The sequence below is a fragment of the Bacillus rossius genome, chromosome 3, assembly GCF_032445375.1.
Source record: "Bacillus rossius redtenbacheri isolate Brsri chromosome 3, Brsri_v3, whole genome shotgun sequence".
Taxonomy (NCBI): domain Eukaryota; kingdom Metazoa; phylum Arthropoda; class Insecta; order Phasmatodea; family Bacillidae; genus Bacillus; species Bacillus rossius.
Window position 1 is genome coordinate 88,187,234 of NC_086332.1, and position 16,754 is coordinate 88,203,987.

Sequence of the window (16,754 nt, forward strand, 5' to 3'; positions counted from 1 at the left end):
TCCACAACAAGTAGGTAAACTGTTGGAATGCAGCGTTTATGCAAAGTTGGTTTGTCTGGTATATTTTGATTCAAGCAATATTTTTGCAGAAAATTTTTGAATGTAGAATTGGTAAGTTTATGAAGAGGAATATTACTCGCAAGCAATGCTTCACATAAATCCATATTAAATAGGTTTTTTTGTTTGCCTTCTGAAGTAGAATAACAGCTACTTGCCTCTGTTATAAGTTGTTTTAGGCCTTTCTTTTGTAATCTGGTGACATGAAGACTTGTCTTGACATATTGGTCAATTTGAAATTTTTTTGCACATGGAATATTTTAGGATAGTCAGCTATCCACGAAAAAAATACTTTTTTTTTTTGGGTAGCATGGTACACTTTAAACTTTGCACAAACAAATAAAACACTACACAAATGCAATGAGAGCACGTCAACAATAACATGCATAATTTAATTGCCTAGTGATAGTGGTGTACGGTTATTATTTCAAACTGTGAACAGTAGAACTAACAAAAACAAACCCCAAAAGGTTTATATTCTGAAAACAATTGACTGGCACGACTAACCTCTAGTAATATTATCCTACCAAAACAATAGACGGGCGGCTGCTAAGTGTGCTTGAAGGACCGTGCGACTAATCGATATGGCCAGGTACAACGTAAAATTTAATTTGTTCATCATTAAAATTATTAATTATCCTACCCAAAAATATTGCAAATATAGCAAAAATACACATTATCTCAAGATTTTAGGTAAAATATGCAATAACCAATGAAAATGGGCTAAATATGCAAATGCATATGCAAATATGCAATTGCATATAATCCGGTCTCTAGTAATAACAGAAGCAGAGAGGGTAGAATGTCCACGAGCAAGCAATATCACAATGGTTGGCAGGCGGGCACTGGACAAGCCGGGGGGCATTGGGCAGGCAGATGGGAAGACATGCCTGGTGCCATGGAACAGTTGCCTGTGGTAAGAGAAAGAATAGGATCAGCCAAGGAAAGAGGGCATCTTCTATGTTACATTCAGTACAGTGTTCGCCAAAAGAAACACAGCGCAACATGCAGCCAACTAATTTTCTTACTATTTCCTTCAAACTTTTAACCTTTTAACACAAAATTTGCATAGTTCCTCAAAAAGGGGTCGTAATATACCCTTGTGCGTATACAAGATATTTTTACATATTTACAACCACAACATTAGGAAAACATTTTAATGGGGAAAAAAAATAGTTTCATGAGTTTTGTAACTATTTGTATTTTTCGTAACATTTTGGGATTTTCATAAGTTTTGTGACCAAGTGGATACCCTGGGATTTACACAAAACTCTACAAAAAAATTTAAATAACAAAACCCTTTTGAAATTTTTATGTAAAAAAATAATATGACAAATAAAAACTGATCAATACTTCAATATTATCACAACTACATCGGCTTGATCGAAATTCACTTTGTGTATTATATGGCCTGATCACAAACACAACAGGTGTTCCAAGAAACTTCCAAACATATGAGACGGCAGAGTGCCAACTTTAGTTCGTGGCAGAAGTGTCAGTGGTTCAACCAGCTGCCCCACACCGCACTCTCATCAGAGGATTTTAACAGGGAACCTGCCGTGTCACATGAGCCCCGTCTCCCCAGGACTGCCGTAGGTGGCCACGGACTTGTCCCCATCCCCAATGAGCCCCTCCTCATCGTGCGAGGACATCAGCAGCCTCCTCTTGGGCCGGGCGACCCCGCTCACATCCACCAGCGACACGTCCAAGTCGCGGAACGCGTTCAGCAGCAGGATGGCCACTATCACGATGAGGAAGCCACACAGACTGCCCAGCAAGTCCTGCGCCGCGAGGTTGGTCCACTCACGAAACAGCACGGCCGATGCAATGATCACCAGCGTGGTGAAGAACACGTAGTACACCGGCGTGACGATGCCCGTGTTGAACATGTCCAGAGCCTTGTTCAGGTAGTTCATCTGCAGGGCGATGCACATCAGGGCAGTGAGCAGAAACACCCAGGTCAGCCAGTTGCCCAGCTCGTTGGACTTGCCGCTAATGGTGTCCCTGATGGCAAGCCCCAGTCCCTTGCAGGACATGACGGTCAGGGAGCCGACCAAGGAGCACAGCGTCACGTACACCGCCACGTGTCTGTGGCCATAGCGAGGTCCCACGTAGAATGCTATCACCACTGACACCACCACCACCAGCACCACATATGATTCAAAACCTGCGCACACGAGAACACGCTGCATGTAGCTGGGGCCATGCTACTTCCTGCACAACCAAACATTTACAGCTCTGATGTATATTTTGTGATGAAAACATTACATGTTTCCACAGTATATTTCCAGTAACTACTTATAGATAACAATGAGAACTGACAAATCATTTGAAAACAAAATCACAGATTAAAAATATTGGCAAGCAGTATCGACTGAAAGGACATTCAGATAACACCAATTACAGTGAAAGATCTTTAATCCAGCACATAAGGGAACACAGGCTTGCCAAACTAATGATTTTGTCTGAATATTGGACATAAATTTAGTTTTAATGGGAATACAAAATAAAAATTAATATAAACAATAGTATTTAAAACACGTTGTAATAAACTGCATTATACAAATAACAAATAGATGACTGATGGAAAAATTTATATGGAAATGTAACCTTGAAAATTTACCTGCAGCATGCTAAGAAACAGGCGAAACTGTACTGAAATTAAACCTGACAATAACAATACATATACTGCAGGCAGTGCAGTAATGTAACCTGGCCACCAAGGTCAACAGCATGAATCCACCCTAAAAAATCACATAGTGAGCAGCTCTATTAGTGAGTAATACAAAATCTTTCGACACACAGAATATCAGATTAAAAACATTTACTGCAAAAAGTATAAATTAAAAAATGAACTAAAAAAAATGGTGCGCTTAACATAATATTCCAGTCATAAACAAACAACAAACTTTTTCTAACAAAATTTAAGTCTTCCAGACTAAATTAAAGAATAAAAATACATTTACATAGTTTATCCAAGAATTATAAAAACCAAACATTTTTCACAAAGCTAACACTGCACCCATGCTGGAGAGCGAATGCTGCCCTCATAGCTTCAGCGATCATCGGCCTTTCTCAGCAGTGGTGTGTCGTGTTCCTTTCTCCATGTCCCCTCTAACTCTCACTCCCCGCTCCATTACTTGTGTTTTCCTTGAGTTGCCCCCTCCCCTAACACGAGGATAACTGGGTGCATGTGTGGAGTAGTTTGTCTGAGTAACTACTTGAGCACACACATTTAGTCTGTCTCATTATAGTTTACTTTTTGAACGGGTACACTAGAAACTGAGGATTCTGCTTAGGGAATTGATCATGGACACGAGTTAAGTTGCTCTAACATTGCTGTTGCATTCGATATCAGGTGGCGATACAGATTTACTTCTTTAAGTTTAGTAATGTTTGTGTGTAAGTGTTAAATTCTGTTCTGGCTGCCACCATCCAAATTATGTTAGGTTGTAACGTCTTGTTTCGTGGTTTTTAACTTAACTTGTGTGTGGGCAGTGTTTTGTGTGCACACATAACCGGTACCCTTGCTTCACATCCATTATATATATTGTCATGCTGTAAAATTTTTCGCAAAAAGTTTATTCAACTTGATTTTTCGCAGCGGCTTTTGAGTCCGCTTGAGTGCCTATGCTTGCTTGCGACACTCGGGTGCTGTTTTTTTCCTTCGCGGCGCGGTAGATTGCTAACATTCTCGATTTTTCTGGGGCTGGCGTGATTTTCCGCCCGATGCCTGGCCAGCTGCGGGCAGTTTCGACATCGTGGCCTGGAATCTCTGGGAGCGTTGGCTGGCCTGGTTTGTTTCCGCTGCGTTGCTGTTCCTGCGCAGGCGCGCTCGCCTGTCGCGCTAATGTCTGTGTCGCAACCTGGTGGAAGAAATGCCAGTCGGGCATGGCCGGTGGAAAGGGGATAGCGTCGGTTAGTCGCATGGCGGTTTGTTGCGATATCGCGGCCGGGGTTATTGCTTTCGCAAAGAGTGTTCTCTACGTGATGACAATGTGAGTGGGAATTAATAAATGGGCCACCCTGGGAGCGCCCGGGGTGGTTCATCTCTGTGAGGTATTTGGGGACTGTCGGAGCCTCCCTGGCTGGTAGCGGCGTGTTGCCGTTCGAAGAAGGTGTTGTAAGTAATGGCGAACTCATAATTAATTTTTCAGCTAGGGCTTCCACTCGAGTAAAATAAAGCATGTCTGTGTAATTTTAATCGAATTAGGATGGCTTAACTTTTTGTTTCTTTCCAGGAAAGCAGGCAGTTTGGTATCCAGAAATGTTAAATTCCTTTCGTTAATTTAGCTGGAGGATGGCTCGAGGTGTTTGTAAAATTTAATCTTTTCATTCTAAAAGTATAATACTCATGCTAAGAAGAGGATAAATTATTGTTTATTTATTTCCAAGGAGTATTTATTTATTATGAAAAGAGTAGTTTGACATTATTTATTTTATTTATTTATTTATTTATGTGTTGGCCATAGTTTACTGGAAATAAACCTGAACGATGTGGGATGAATAATATTGATTATTGTTTTTTTTAAATCAACACCCTACACCCCCTGTCCAAAGGAGGTTAGACGTCCCTGTACCAGCTCTACTGTTACCCCCCCCCCCCCCCCCCGAATGTTTTTGAAATCTTATTATATTTTATTATTTTTATTTTGAGTGACATTTTGCAGATCTTGAAGGAGTCAGAGTACTTCCGTCACAATATTTTCTTGTTTGAACCTTAGAGCAGATATATTTCCGTCAGTTAGATGTACAGAAATCTATAAGTTTTGCTGAATTCTAGAGTACTTGCTCTCTTATTTATCTTGCCAAAATGTTGGCCAATTATACAGAGAATGTTTTATATGGATCAATTTTATCATTTAAGCTCTTGTTGTTTATGTCAAGTAAATGTTTCCCTGTAACTTTTTCCCTGTGTATGAATGGGAACTTTCTAATCATGCTATGCGTAACTTAATATTAGAATTAAATTCTGTTGTTTGATGTTCTTTGAGTCTTATCTTTTGATAATTAATCACTTGATGTGTCAGACCACACGAATGTATGTATAGTTTATGGTTTTTGTTCCTATTTGCAGTAAAATCACTTTACTAGACATGACATGCGTAAGTTATGCGTGTTTCGTGTTTATATCGGGTTGCGAACCTCCACTGACGAAAGTACCAACACTGTATGTTTCAACACCAAATTATAAATTTGATGTAATTTGCTGACTTTTAACTACCGTGTTTTATCGCATAATCATCGCACATTTTATAATAAAATTAGTTTGAAAAGTAGGGGTGCAACGTTTATGTGGAAACATTTTTTTTTTCGTTTGGTAAAGATATTCATAAAAACAAAACCCATTCATGAAAAGTACGTTTAATTAAAAAGTGAGTGTACAAGAGCATGCCAAACAATTTAAATTAATAACCTTTCTTCAACTTTAAATAGAAAAACAAAATCTGTGACTCGAATGTGAGCCTGAACTAACGCATAACTATCATCGTTGTACACACCATGTGCAGGCCATCAACTGTAGTTGACTCGCCACTCAACAGGGCGCGCACGTTGCATGAATCATCAGTGAGATATTAGTATCAATATTCGACTACATGTGCACGCTCTATACGGAAAGCAACATAACCAAACATGAATGATGCCAACTAGCGCTGGCTACATTTTCATAAGCAGTACACCGTGGCGATGCAGATGAACAGATAAAGGTTAAAAACGTTTAAAAACATCTTTAAAAGAAAATTTACACATCAGACAACTCTGTATTTCTGTTAATTAAATAAATAAGTGGTAATATACAAATATATATTAGATTTATACTTTAAAATACATCATTTTATACGGAAAAGATAACTACACAAAGCGCTCCGAATCTAATAGCGGGACCAAAAACATAATGCGATGTTTACACGTTTTTTTTTATCTAAATTTTGAGTTTTGACGCCCTAAAATATGGGTGAGACGATTATGCGATAAAAGAGGGTAAAATATATTCAAAAGTACATATACTACAGAACATGATACCATGTTTCATTACATAATCGTACAAATTTGATACTAAAATCAAGTTTGAAAAGTATGGGCGTGATTTTAATGCGGAAAAAGCATTTTTTGTTAGGTAAAGTTATTCATAAAAAGAATACATATTCATGGAAAGTACATTTAATTAAAAAAGTAGAGTATGCAAAAGCAGGCCAAAAAATTACATTAACAAGTCATGCAATAAAAACATTTTGTTCAACTTCAATAGAAAAATGAAAACCGTAACCTGAACGTGAGCTGGAACTAACACTAAACTATTGTTGTACTACACACCATGAAAGAGTGCAGGCTATCAAATGTAATTAGCTCGGCAGTAGACAGAGTGCGCGCGTTGCATGCAATGGGCGAGCTATTGATATCAATAATTGACTACGTGCGCATACCCATACTCTATACGGGAATCAAAATAATCAAACATGAATGATGCCAAATAGCGCTAGCTACATTTTTATAAGCAGTACCAAATACTGTAATACGGACAATATAGGAAACTCTTAAGAAATATACCAATATACGAGACAAGTGATGTCATTGAACCTGGTGGCGTAGAGTGTCTCTATGTACGTATTTTTACAATGTGTTTTAAGTGCAGGAGAGTAATGGCATATAGCAGCATGGAGCAAAAATAGCTTGAAAGCAATGCAATAAATTGTCTCGTGCTTCACCCATGATAATAATTAGTTAATTTTCCATATTGTCGTATGATGAACAGATAAAGGTTATAACTTTTGAAAACGTCTTTAAAAGAAAATTTACACATCACACGACTTTGTATTTTTTGATAATTACATAAGTAAGCGGTAATAGCCGAATGAATATTAGATTTCAACTTAAAAATACGTACTAGTTTCGTATCGGAAAACTATCTACACAAAGCACTCTGAATATAACAGCGGGACAAAAACATCATGTAATGTTTATGTGAGAATTTTTTGTCTCCAAATTTTGACACCCTAAAATAACGGTGCGACGATTATGCGATAAAACATGGTAAAACATTGTCTTATAGATTGATGATCAACCCAAAGGCTAGTTTGGATAGCTAGTCATTGCCTCGGGCATTATTATGATGTGACTAAGGTAGGTTTTCCAGAATAGTACTGTGGTGGTTAACGATTGCTTTCTGTACCCAGCCCTGAACCCAGGAAAGGAATTTTCAACAAACGAAAAAGCACCTACTTGGCCCAAAATGAAACTTGAGTTTTTGTCTCGCCAGCAGATACTATCACTAGACCTATCAGCCATGCCACTGTAAATAATCTACAGTTTATTAAGGATATAACCTGTTAAAGTTCCTAAAAATCAATGCAAGCACATAACTAAGTTTCTATTTCAATTTGATGCTGGTAAAGACTAAAGAGCTTCCCAAAAATCAATCACTCCAAAGCAGGTTATGTTAATTCATGACTTTAGGTGGCCACGAGCACAGTGCAGCTAAAAACATCCAGAGCTGATGAAATGGAAACATAAAAAACCTGTGGTTCATGACAAAAAAAACACTAAAACTTAAAATTATTTTTAATTTTATTTTCTTAAATCTTGTGCTAAATTTTAGCTGGCCCTATTTTAAGGGTTTCTTAATAAAAATATCTCCCAGTGTTATGTTGTGTAACTATTCTGATTTATAGTTGCTAGCAATAGGGAGGATCACAGAAAACATACTGCCAGCACTCAGTAAGCTTATTTGTACCTTTCACAAGTGTTATGGATGATGATTTGATTACGGGGCGCTTGAAGAGAAGTCAGCATGACCAATATGGTATGCATATACTTGATATTTCACTAATAAAAACTCCAAGCTTTATCACTTTGCTGACAGCTTGAATTCATTTTTAATGATCAGGTGAGTTCACTTCCCTTCTCATGTTTACTGACTTATTAACACTGGAAAAAGTTACATTGCCCAAAATCCAAGAGAAACTGGGAGTCTACTGAAGATATAAAAAATATTGTGAGCTTGTTTAATCATACTTTGTTTATTATTTGACATGTATCAATTTCTATGTACAGTGAACAAATTCAGTCACAAATTTGTATAACTACAGTAAATGGTCTTTAATTTTGCAGTCTACGGTTTACCACAAACTGCCATCTGGCACCAATCAATCCGATCTTGTACAGATTTTTTGTGTGGATTTCCAGTTGTTAACATTGGTCACCAGGTTATATTACTGTGCTGCTTGTGTTTTTAATTCCCTTAGAGTTTACAGTTTCTGTCAGTTTGTACTTTAGGTCAGTGTTACGTGTTTTATAGTGTGTTACATTTCACATGGTACTGTATTGGTCCGAAAATAGGCCGACCTCGAAAATAGACCGACACCTTCTACAGCACACTCAAAATCAGGGAAAAATAAATTTTAACTAACTAATATGATTATCAGCAGCATATTACCTCAGTAACACTTAAACTAAGTTAGTATTTATGAACTGACAAAATGTGTTATTCTTACTTACGAAAATATATAAATATTTATAAGCTGTGTTTCCGTTTATCTTCAAATTATTTTTTAGTGGCGCCAACATTTTATACAGCAATGGCTACATTTTCTAAGTTCATAGAATTTGTGACGTAAAAACATTTACCGGTACATTTAATTTTGACTAAAAAACCCAAAATAGTTTCATGTAAAACGTGTATGAATCAACCATAAAACAGCCAATATTACAAATAGGTTTTATTGTTCTTGTTACTGTTGGTATGTACCGGTATTTGTTTGTATGTGTCGCAACTACAAGTTGCCAACACTGGTGCCATTTTGATTTTCCTGTGGTAGAAGAGTAAATAAAGCATACTACAGTAAATAACCTTATAGCAAATTTGCTGTTTTTACTAATTGTTTACTGTAAATACCACATTTTTCAAGCAAATAAAATTACCGCAGCCTGTTCAATACAGTTAAAAAATAACCAGACCGAGCTTTCAAAAGCTATGTGCTACAAGTGACCACATCTGTGTACTTAAAATATGATACGTTATTGGGGTTCAGTGTGTTTACTAAATTTCTAAGTTGGAAAAATTACTAATTCCATGTAAGTACGGCATAATTTTAGGTCAATGAATTGTATATCTGATAACATTTTTATGCCATAAGTGATTCCCCTTGAAATGTATGTGTTTAATTATACTATTTTGGCTAGTGCCCCACTCTAAATTTCAAGGTTGACAAAACTGGCAAAAAAGTCAGCCTATATTCGGCCCAATACGGTACTTTATAACGGGATTCTACTGTATTCACACGCCGAGAAAACCTTGCTCCAGAGCACATTGAATAGCTGGTGTTTCTCCATGAAAGACTTACAAAAATGTTGATTATGATCATTCCTATAGTAAAATGTTGCTGTCTTTTTTTTTTTTTTTTAATATTGAGTTATGTTCAGGCTTAGGCATGTATATTAAAATATATACAGTATAGCTATTCTAAAAAATATTTGATGATATTTATTGTATGGCTACAAAAATTTCCTGGAACAGTGGAAATCCTTAATATACCCTGCAGCTAGGTGACTGGTAAGAATGCTGACAAATACTTTTGCACTTATGCTATGGTTTTGAATAAAATTTTGCTCGGTGTCGGTGATTAAAACATGCCTTTATACTTTTTTTTTGGTTAACAAGTAAATTTAATAATACTCTGCATTTTCAAAAGAAACAAATTTATTAAAGACCATGAAAATATTTGCAGCAATGAGAATCCTCACACCCGAGATTTGTATAGGGCCTTGATATTTGCTGGTCTTTAAACATGACAGTTATATATAAATAATGAATATTTATGGATTTCACTACTCAACTCGAATTTAACTCGAACTCGAAACATTTCTTGAATACTCGCTCGAACTCGACTCGACCTAAAAAAGCCTATACTCTCATGACTCTACCAACTGGTATACAAGCTGTGACACCGACCTCTGAAGGAAGTGAAGTGCGAGTTCAGCGAAGACAACTAGAGACCCCCACTGTGCGTGTGTGACTGAGAAGAACAAGACTGTGTGTGTGGACAGGAGCGAGGGGGTGAACCACTGCTAAGCCTAGCTCTAGTGAGGAGTGTAAACAGTGGTCTTGGCAGATATGTAGTGATTTGTTAACAGACATTAAGTGTGGTAATTTAATTAATAATGTAAATATTAGTAGCAAATAAAACTGTATAAAATTTAATGGGCTATCTTTTTGAACCCATTTTTTTCCCACTCGTAAAACTATATTATATTTCTTTGGTATACCTGTTTAAACTATACGGACATCCGATAATGCAGCAAAATTGCTAATCCGGAATGGCCATGGTTCTGAACGTCCTGTACTAAAGATCTTTCACTAAAGTAACTTCATTCTTTACTGGTGTAGTCTGGTATGTGAGTTACAAGCAAGAACCAGCAGAGTATGTTCTAGCTCATACATGAAAACATGATTCTAATATACTGTGCTAGGTGAAACCATAAATTGGAACTTCTTCACAGTATTATCCTTGCTACTGCCACAAACTCATTTATTTCATAAAATGACTGTGGCATAGCTCTGCACTAACCTGGATCTTTAAGTTTTTCCAGCAAAACGTCCAGGCTCTCTACCTCTTCTTCCTTCGGCGAGTGGATAACGATGACTGTGGAGCCGAGGATGCAAAGGAAGCAACCCATCTGTTTGCACACACACCACAGAGTACAGAAAGATGCAAATTAATCTTACATGTACATTTTCAGGGTGTCCCCAGATCTGCTAAACAGCAAAACGTCAGATAATTATTTTATTCTGGAAAATAAAGGGTTAATCAATATTGCCATTCAGTCTGGGAAAACCACTGCACTAAACATTATTAAATTAGTTTTTAAATATGAGAGAGCCATCGCTCATAGTGGATATTTTATTTGTCTGACAAAAATCACCTCTTCAACACAAATAATAAGAGTGGAGAAAAAAACCATATTACGTACTAGGTATGTTTGCTAGAATGTGCTAGTGACCAATGATTTTACCTACGGTAGATGTGTTGAACAAAGGAAGTGGCCCATTTCTATCGTCCATGTGAATGTACATGAACAGTAGGTCTGTGTGAATATTAATTTTTTTAAGTGAAGCTAATATCAAATCAAATGTTTAAAAAATTCGTAAAGACAAATTGTTTTCAGTGAAGTATATTACACTTATTCTACAAAATACAGAACTGAAGTAAAAAAAAATAAAATTAGTACTTGGAATGTTTGAACTGATTAAGTGATTAACCAATTGGGTCCTAAGAATAACATCATTCAATAAAAATTATAAAAGCAAACGGAGTATCACCTTTTTATGTTTTTAAGTAACCAACTTTATTCAAGCAAACATAAACCAAAAAATATTATTACGTATATTATATTTATGTGTATATGTTTTTTTATGAGCAAATCTTAGTCTTCCAATGTTTTAAAGCTTTGCAACAAATTCGAAGCTTCACATCAGACGCAAAGCTTTGCAACACAACTGAACCTTCAACTAAAATGAATATAAAATTTTCTGGCAAAGTCAAATCAAATATAAAAAAAGCTTTGATTGATTTGCTTAGTCAAAGCTTCACACAGGCCTAATGAATAGCATGTTAATTAAAACAAATTAAAAATTCACTTTCACTAATTCTACTTTTTTGTACAAACTACGATTAAGGCAGATTTTAAGAGAGGAATGCAATGCTAATGCAGAGGTGAATTTATGTGATTAGTTACTGTTTAAGTCCTGCTAGTAGCTTCCACGAAGCATGTTCTCTTAGGGATTGGTCTTGGTCAGAACCTGTATGGTTCAGGTGGTGTCTGGGCAGTATTTGAAAGTAGGCTACCTGATTTCATCATCATTTAACCTTAATGTTGATAGAAAATGTTTCAGTTGGCCCTTAGAAATTTACTTGCAAGTTAATTGTTTTGATTTGCTTTGGGTCCGCAGTTATGAAAGATTGTAATTCAGTAAAATGAACGCTTGTTAGGGCTGCTAACAATTTTGATAGCCTTAGATAGGTATTTAACCCTAATGTTAAGGTCTCAACAACATTCTGTAAATATAATACACTGGCCTATTTGAGTGACACATGATTTATAAGATGCAAGTGTTTGTATGATTAGGATTGACTGTTGCTACAGAAGTTTGTATAAGCATTTCTCAATCTCAGTCGGGCCTATGAAGGCTTAACACAATTTTGTCAATTTACAAATATTATAAGGATTTGGACACTACTGTGCTATCTTTTTGCGTCTACGCACTGTCCATTGAGGCAGGTAGATAGTAAAATGCACAGTTTGTGATGCATTGTAATGTTTGGAAGTTATTTACCTCTTTAATGGTAATTGCATAGCTTGGGGTTGATTGTTATCGTGTTTTATCACATAATGATTGCACATTTTATATTAAAATCAAGTTTGAAAAGTAGGGGAGCGATTTTTATGCGAGAAAAGCATCTTCCTTGAGGTAAAGTTATTCATAAAAACAAAACCTATTCATGGAAAATACAAAAAGTTTGTATTCAATAGCATGCCAAACAGACGAAGATACATACTTGAAACTCCTGTCACTTGTGGCACCATTAATTGGGAAATAGAACATCCAACAGGAAATCAAACATATGGAAATACTACAATGACGTATCATAAACTTCGTCGGCACCACTTCCACTTTTCTTAGAATTCTTCACTTTTTTCGCTTCTTTGCGGATGTTGCTTCTAAAATTATCAATTTTTTTAATTACTACATCTTTGTTGGCAGTAGGCTCAGAGTGTTCGAGAAGAAATGGTTACCACAGAAAGTATTCGGACCAAACTTACTCGCGGATGTAGGGGAGGCACTGACAGGTCGCCTCAAGGTCTGACTGATCTCTGGCACACACGCACCGGAAACGTGTGAGGAATGGGCGTACCTTGAGGCAAACGAAGGTATTTTCGATTTTCACTCCGGTCGCCTCTTTCCAGGAAACCTCAAGGTACAATAACATACACACACTCCGGTCTACCTTAAGGTTCTGTACCTTGAGGCAGACCTCTGAGGAAAACTGGAGCGTGTGTGGCTGGCCTAACGCATAACTATAGTCGCAGCACACACTAACGAGAGTGTGCGGGCTATCAAATGTAGTTTACTCAGCCCTAGACAGAATGCACACATGGCATGCAATCGGCAAGCTATCAATATCTATATTCGACTACGTGTGTGCACTCTGTACGGGTGTCAACGTAACCAAACGTGAATAATGCCAACTAGCGCTGGCTACATTTTTATAAGCGAAGAAGACGAACAGATAAAAGTTGATAACATTTGAAAGAGTCATCAAAAGAAAATTTACATATTGGACAACTTCGTATTTCTGTTAATTAAATAAGCAAATGTTAATATCCTAGTTATTAATAGATTTAAACTATAAAATTCATTGTTTTAAACGGAAAAATAAGTTTATTTCAACATCTTACATGGAACCAAATAACATATATCTTATTAAGAAAATGGTGACAGAAACATTTGGCCATATTGGTCGGGGAATCATATTGTGTGGGTACATATTTTAACGAGTTTTACTGTAATTAGTATATAATTACTATATTTTCCCATTATAACAACCAAACTGCCTGACAGCAACTTGAAAACCAATTTCTTTTGCACAGTACTTTATCCTGCTGGTAACATGTACCTTATGTATCTGAAAGATAGGCTAGGGATTGTATTCTTACAGTATTTATATTTCTTTTAAATATTAAACTGTTTGTGCATCATACATCGTGAACCATTTTATGTAGTGCCTAGTAATAGGAATCTCTTATTGCAAACCATAGTATTAAGGAATTGGCATTTGGGTGTAATTGGCTAAAACATATATTTTAATGATACTAGATAATAAGCAAACATTGCAGCATAATGTGTGTTTATGGTAATTACAGATCTAAATAGAAACTTTTCTTTGGTAAATACTACTTGATGTAAACTATAATCTTTATAAGCCTGTGTTAACATCAGAATATTTTTGTTGTTGCTTTGCAATTAATGATTTATACAATTTAATGTTTTCACCTGGTCGTTTGGACTGTAAAAGTGATAGTATTTGTACATAAAGTAATTCATCATGAAAGTAAAACACTTAAGCATTAATTTAATTGTGTGTTTTTGTCAGTGAGTGGCATTAGGTTCAGCACAACTAATCTGCATTCTCCTTCTTCCTCTCCTGTGGAATCAGTAGCAGTAGAAGTTGTCTGTGCTACCTCTCATAAGAGGCAGTGAGACACTGAACACTGCACACTCTGTCAAGCTCTATGGGCCAGACTGGCCAGACACTCCAGATACCATGTGGTCGCGAACCATGTCCCATACAGTTTCTATACAGAAAGGATTGTTTAAAAACATGAAGCTATCTCAAGTGTTATGTTTTTTTCTTTAATAGATAAATTGCAACTTCATTAAGTACACAATGCTAACAATTTACAAATATGATGTATAGACCCATTAAAAAAAATCTACAAATGGAAAACATTTATATGTGGTGGAATCTTACAGTAGGACAGGTGTAAAAATAAATACACCACAGGCACAGTATTTTTTTCTAAATGTTTCTAAAAGTGTTCAACAAACAGAAGAATATGTGTTGTCATACCTTTCCTAGCAGGTTAAGTTTTTCATTGAGGAACTTCGAAGACATGACGGCAGAAACCAGAACGCTGAGAGCACCGAGAGGCGTCACCAGTGATGCCGGGGCGAATGCATATGCAGCAAAATTAGCTGCTTCACCAATGCCCACTGCCAAAAAAAATAATCATTGTACCCCTGCTACAAACACATTTTGATGAACCAAGTGCTGTCAAAATTATTTTACCCTCTGTTTCATTCTCATTTCAGATGATTCAAGTAATCAAAGCTACCTTTTTATTTAAAATCAAATCTACTTTTAAGATTATGATTGTTTAATGTTAAATGTGTTTCCAACTTTTATATTTATAAGAGTTTTTCTTTCAGTTTTTTTTTATTTTAAAAGTAAAAAATGAAAAAAAAAGTTCTTAAGTAAACCAATATATTATATTTACTGCTTTGTTTTAAATACATGAATTATATACTCAGTATAATTTTAAGCAACATATTTTATTATATACCTAATTTAAAAATAAGTGTCTTTAAAAATTGTTGCCAATTAGTTTTACTTATTTGCAACACTTTTATGACAAAAGGACATTAAATACTGGCAGTTTGTGGAACCGGTGCCCCTAATTACTATGTATCTCATAGCAAATCCTGCAGTACGTGTCTTGGCTACAACAGGAGTGAACATGTGCTCACTTGTGAGAAGCCCTGCCCACCACAGCCACTCTTTGAGGTATCCAAAACCACCTGCAGAAGCTCGAACAGCTCCTGAGCGACTTAACTTGATCAACGACTTCTTCTTGATGATAAAACTTGCACCTGCAGACATGGAACACACAAATTACACATCATACTTACAAAACTTATACAAAGGTAATTTTGAAAGGCTATTTTAATGGAAGTTCATAACTCATAGATTAATGTTGGACTGACACCTTTGCATTTTTTAGTAGTCAGAAAACCTAGAGCTGAACCAGGGTTCCCACACTCTTACTTCAACCCATTTCCCCGAGTTCTTACCTGTTTTCTCTGTACCATAAAACATTTTTTTTCCTGTCTCATCGGTCTTTATGGCAAAATTAGAAATACACTAAAATAAATATAGTTATCAAAACACATTTCGACAAACATACAATCACGAACGTTTGACTACAATATGTTTACCTGCACTGTTTCATTTTGATTAAAACTACATAACCAAAAATGCCAGTCTGATAAAGATAATGAATGCATTTGTTTGCTCAAACTTTGAAATGATTCATTATTGATTAGTATTAACTAAAGAATAGGGCTAAAAATATTTGATTATGTTTAAAGTAAGTTGTTTGTATTCCTTACACTTAATACATGTTAGTGAAAATCATATGCAGATTACAAAAGATTAATTTATGATTAAAATACATTTGGCTTTAAGACAAGATATTGCACAATATGAAAAATCACTGATTCTACAGATTTAATACACAAATCCCTCACTTAGCACATCTTCACGAATTTATTTAGCATAATGATAATTTTACTGCCCCAGGCTTGAATAGCACGTCTGTAAATTTCAGTTAGCATGAAATTGCAACAGGCAAAAAATAAGTGGGACATGACGCCACGAAGTCTGCTTCAACTCTTTAAACAACAGTTAGCTATATGAGGGGGGAAGAGATGAGCGTGCAAGTCTGACTATGCTATTGGCTGTTGTACAAACATCAGCTATGACAAGTTCAGTTGCAGCTATTGAGTGTTAAGAACCAAATGTTTTTACATCCGAACATATGCCACCGGGTCGCCCGGCCACAGACCAGGCCGTGATGAACTTCAGTCTAGCCAGTGGCAGGGAACTCGCACGCAAACAACACAAAGCAATGTCTGCCCATTTGCCTGCCAATAACTATATGTGTGCAAGCACCTGCAGTTGGAATCATATTGGAATCATGACTTCCAAGTGAGAGTGTAATGTATCGAGTTCGAGTAGTAGAGAAAAAAGCTAAAAGTATTACGGCGTGCAGAAAGGCCATAAAGGCCACACTTAGTTGGTTCCACTTTAGTTTTAAGAAGGTCAACTGTGGGCACAATAGTACAAAATAACGACTGTGCA

The 16,754-nt window shown here is 36.2% G+C and overlaps 1 protein-coding gene across 4 annotated transcripts in view; it reads right to left on the minus strand.

The window, feature by feature from the left end:
* Window positions 1–1,354: 1,354 nt before the first annotated feature.
* LOC134531013 (magnesium transporter NIPA2) overlaps window positions 1,355–16,754 on the minus strand; it is a 28,230-nt gene continuing 12,830 nt past the window's right edge. For all 4 annotated transcript variants that reach the window (XM_063366451.1, XM_063366452.1, XM_063366448.1 and 1 more), the window contains exons 3-6: window positions 15,362–15,484; window positions 14,685–14,827; window positions 10,623–10,731; window positions 1,355–2,224 (exon numbers count right to left, since the gene is read on the minus strand). In XM_063366451.1, coding sequence (XP_063222521.1) covers window positions 1,620–2,224; window positions 10,623–10,731; window positions 14,685–14,827; window positions 15,362–15,484 — 980 coding nt within the window. In that variant the 3' untranslated portion in view covers window positions 1,355–1,619. The remainder of the gene's footprint in view (window positions 2,225–10,622; window positions 10,732–14,684; window positions 14,828–15,361; window positions 15,485–16,754) is intronic.